Below are 830 nucleotides of genomic sequence, written 5' to 3'. Positions count from 1 at the left end.
TGGCGTCACTCCGTCCCCATTTTCTATCTATGCGCGCAGGGCAGCGGCGCCCTGTCCTTGTTGCTGCTGATGATGGCGCTACGCCATCTAGCGGCGGCAGCGGCAGCGCGGCGCGTGCCTCACGCGTAGCCGTACAGGATCTTGCCGCGCTTGCGCAGCGCGTTCACCACGTCGACGGCCGTCACGGTCTTCTTGCGCGAGTACTCGGTGTACGCCGTGGCGTCACGCACGACGCCCTCCACGAACGACTTGATAACGCCGCGCACCTCGTCGTAGATGACGCCGGAGATGCGCTTCACGCCGCCGCGGCGTGCCAGGCGGCGGATGGACCCGCGCGTGATGCCGCGGACGTTCTCACGCAGGATCTTCTTCTGGCGCTTCTGTGTCCCCTTCGCCTCGCCGCTCTTCTTGCCCTTGGCCATGCTGTCTCGTGCTCTAGCTTGCTGGTGTGCTTGCTGCTGCTATTGGGGGTGGCAGTGGTGGTGGAGAGAGAGAGAGAGAGAGAGGAGTGGGAGGGTCCGCACGGGAGAGCACGCACAGCGGGCAGTGCGGTGGGCAGCACGTGCAGCGAGTGGCTGCCGCAGCGCGTGGCGTCACTCCGTCCCCATTTTCTATCTATGCGCGCAGGGCAGCGGCGCCCTGTCCTTGTTGCTGCTGATGATGGCGCTACGCCATCTAGCGGCGGCAGCGGCAGCGCGGCGCGTGCCTCACGCGTAGCCGTACAGGATCTTGCCGCGCTTCCGCAGCGCGTTCACCACGTCGACGGCCGTCACGGTCTTCTTGCGCGAGTACTCGGTGTACGCCGTGGCGTCACGCACGACGCCCTCCAC

The 830-nt window shown here is 66.6% G+C and overlaps 1 protein-coding gene across 1 annotated transcript; it reads right to left on the bottom strand.

Annotated features, from left to right (window-relative positions):
* Nucleotides 1-119: 119 nt before the first annotated feature.
* DQ04_23541000 (histone H4) lies at nucleotides 120-422 on the bottom strand (the record flags this gene model as incomplete). The annotated part of the gene is made up of 1 exon (XM_009318170.1): nucleotides 120-422. One exon carries the CDS (start codon nucleotides 420-422, stop codon nucleotides 120-122), a length of 303 nt encoding a protein of 100 aa, XP_009316445.1.
* Nucleotides 423-830: the final 408 nt, after the last annotated feature.

This window comes from Trypanosoma grayi (assembly GCF_000691245.1).
Source record: "Trypanosoma grayi strain ANR4 Tgr_2354_V1, whole genome shotgun sequence".
In the NCBI taxonomy this organism is placed as follows: domain Eukaryota; phylum Euglenozoa; class Kinetoplastea; order Trypanosomatida; family Trypanosomatidae; genus Trypanosoma; species Trypanosoma grayi.
The sequence above is the reverse complement of the archived record's forward strand: the minus strand, read 5'-3'. Positions and strand labels throughout refer to the sequence as shown.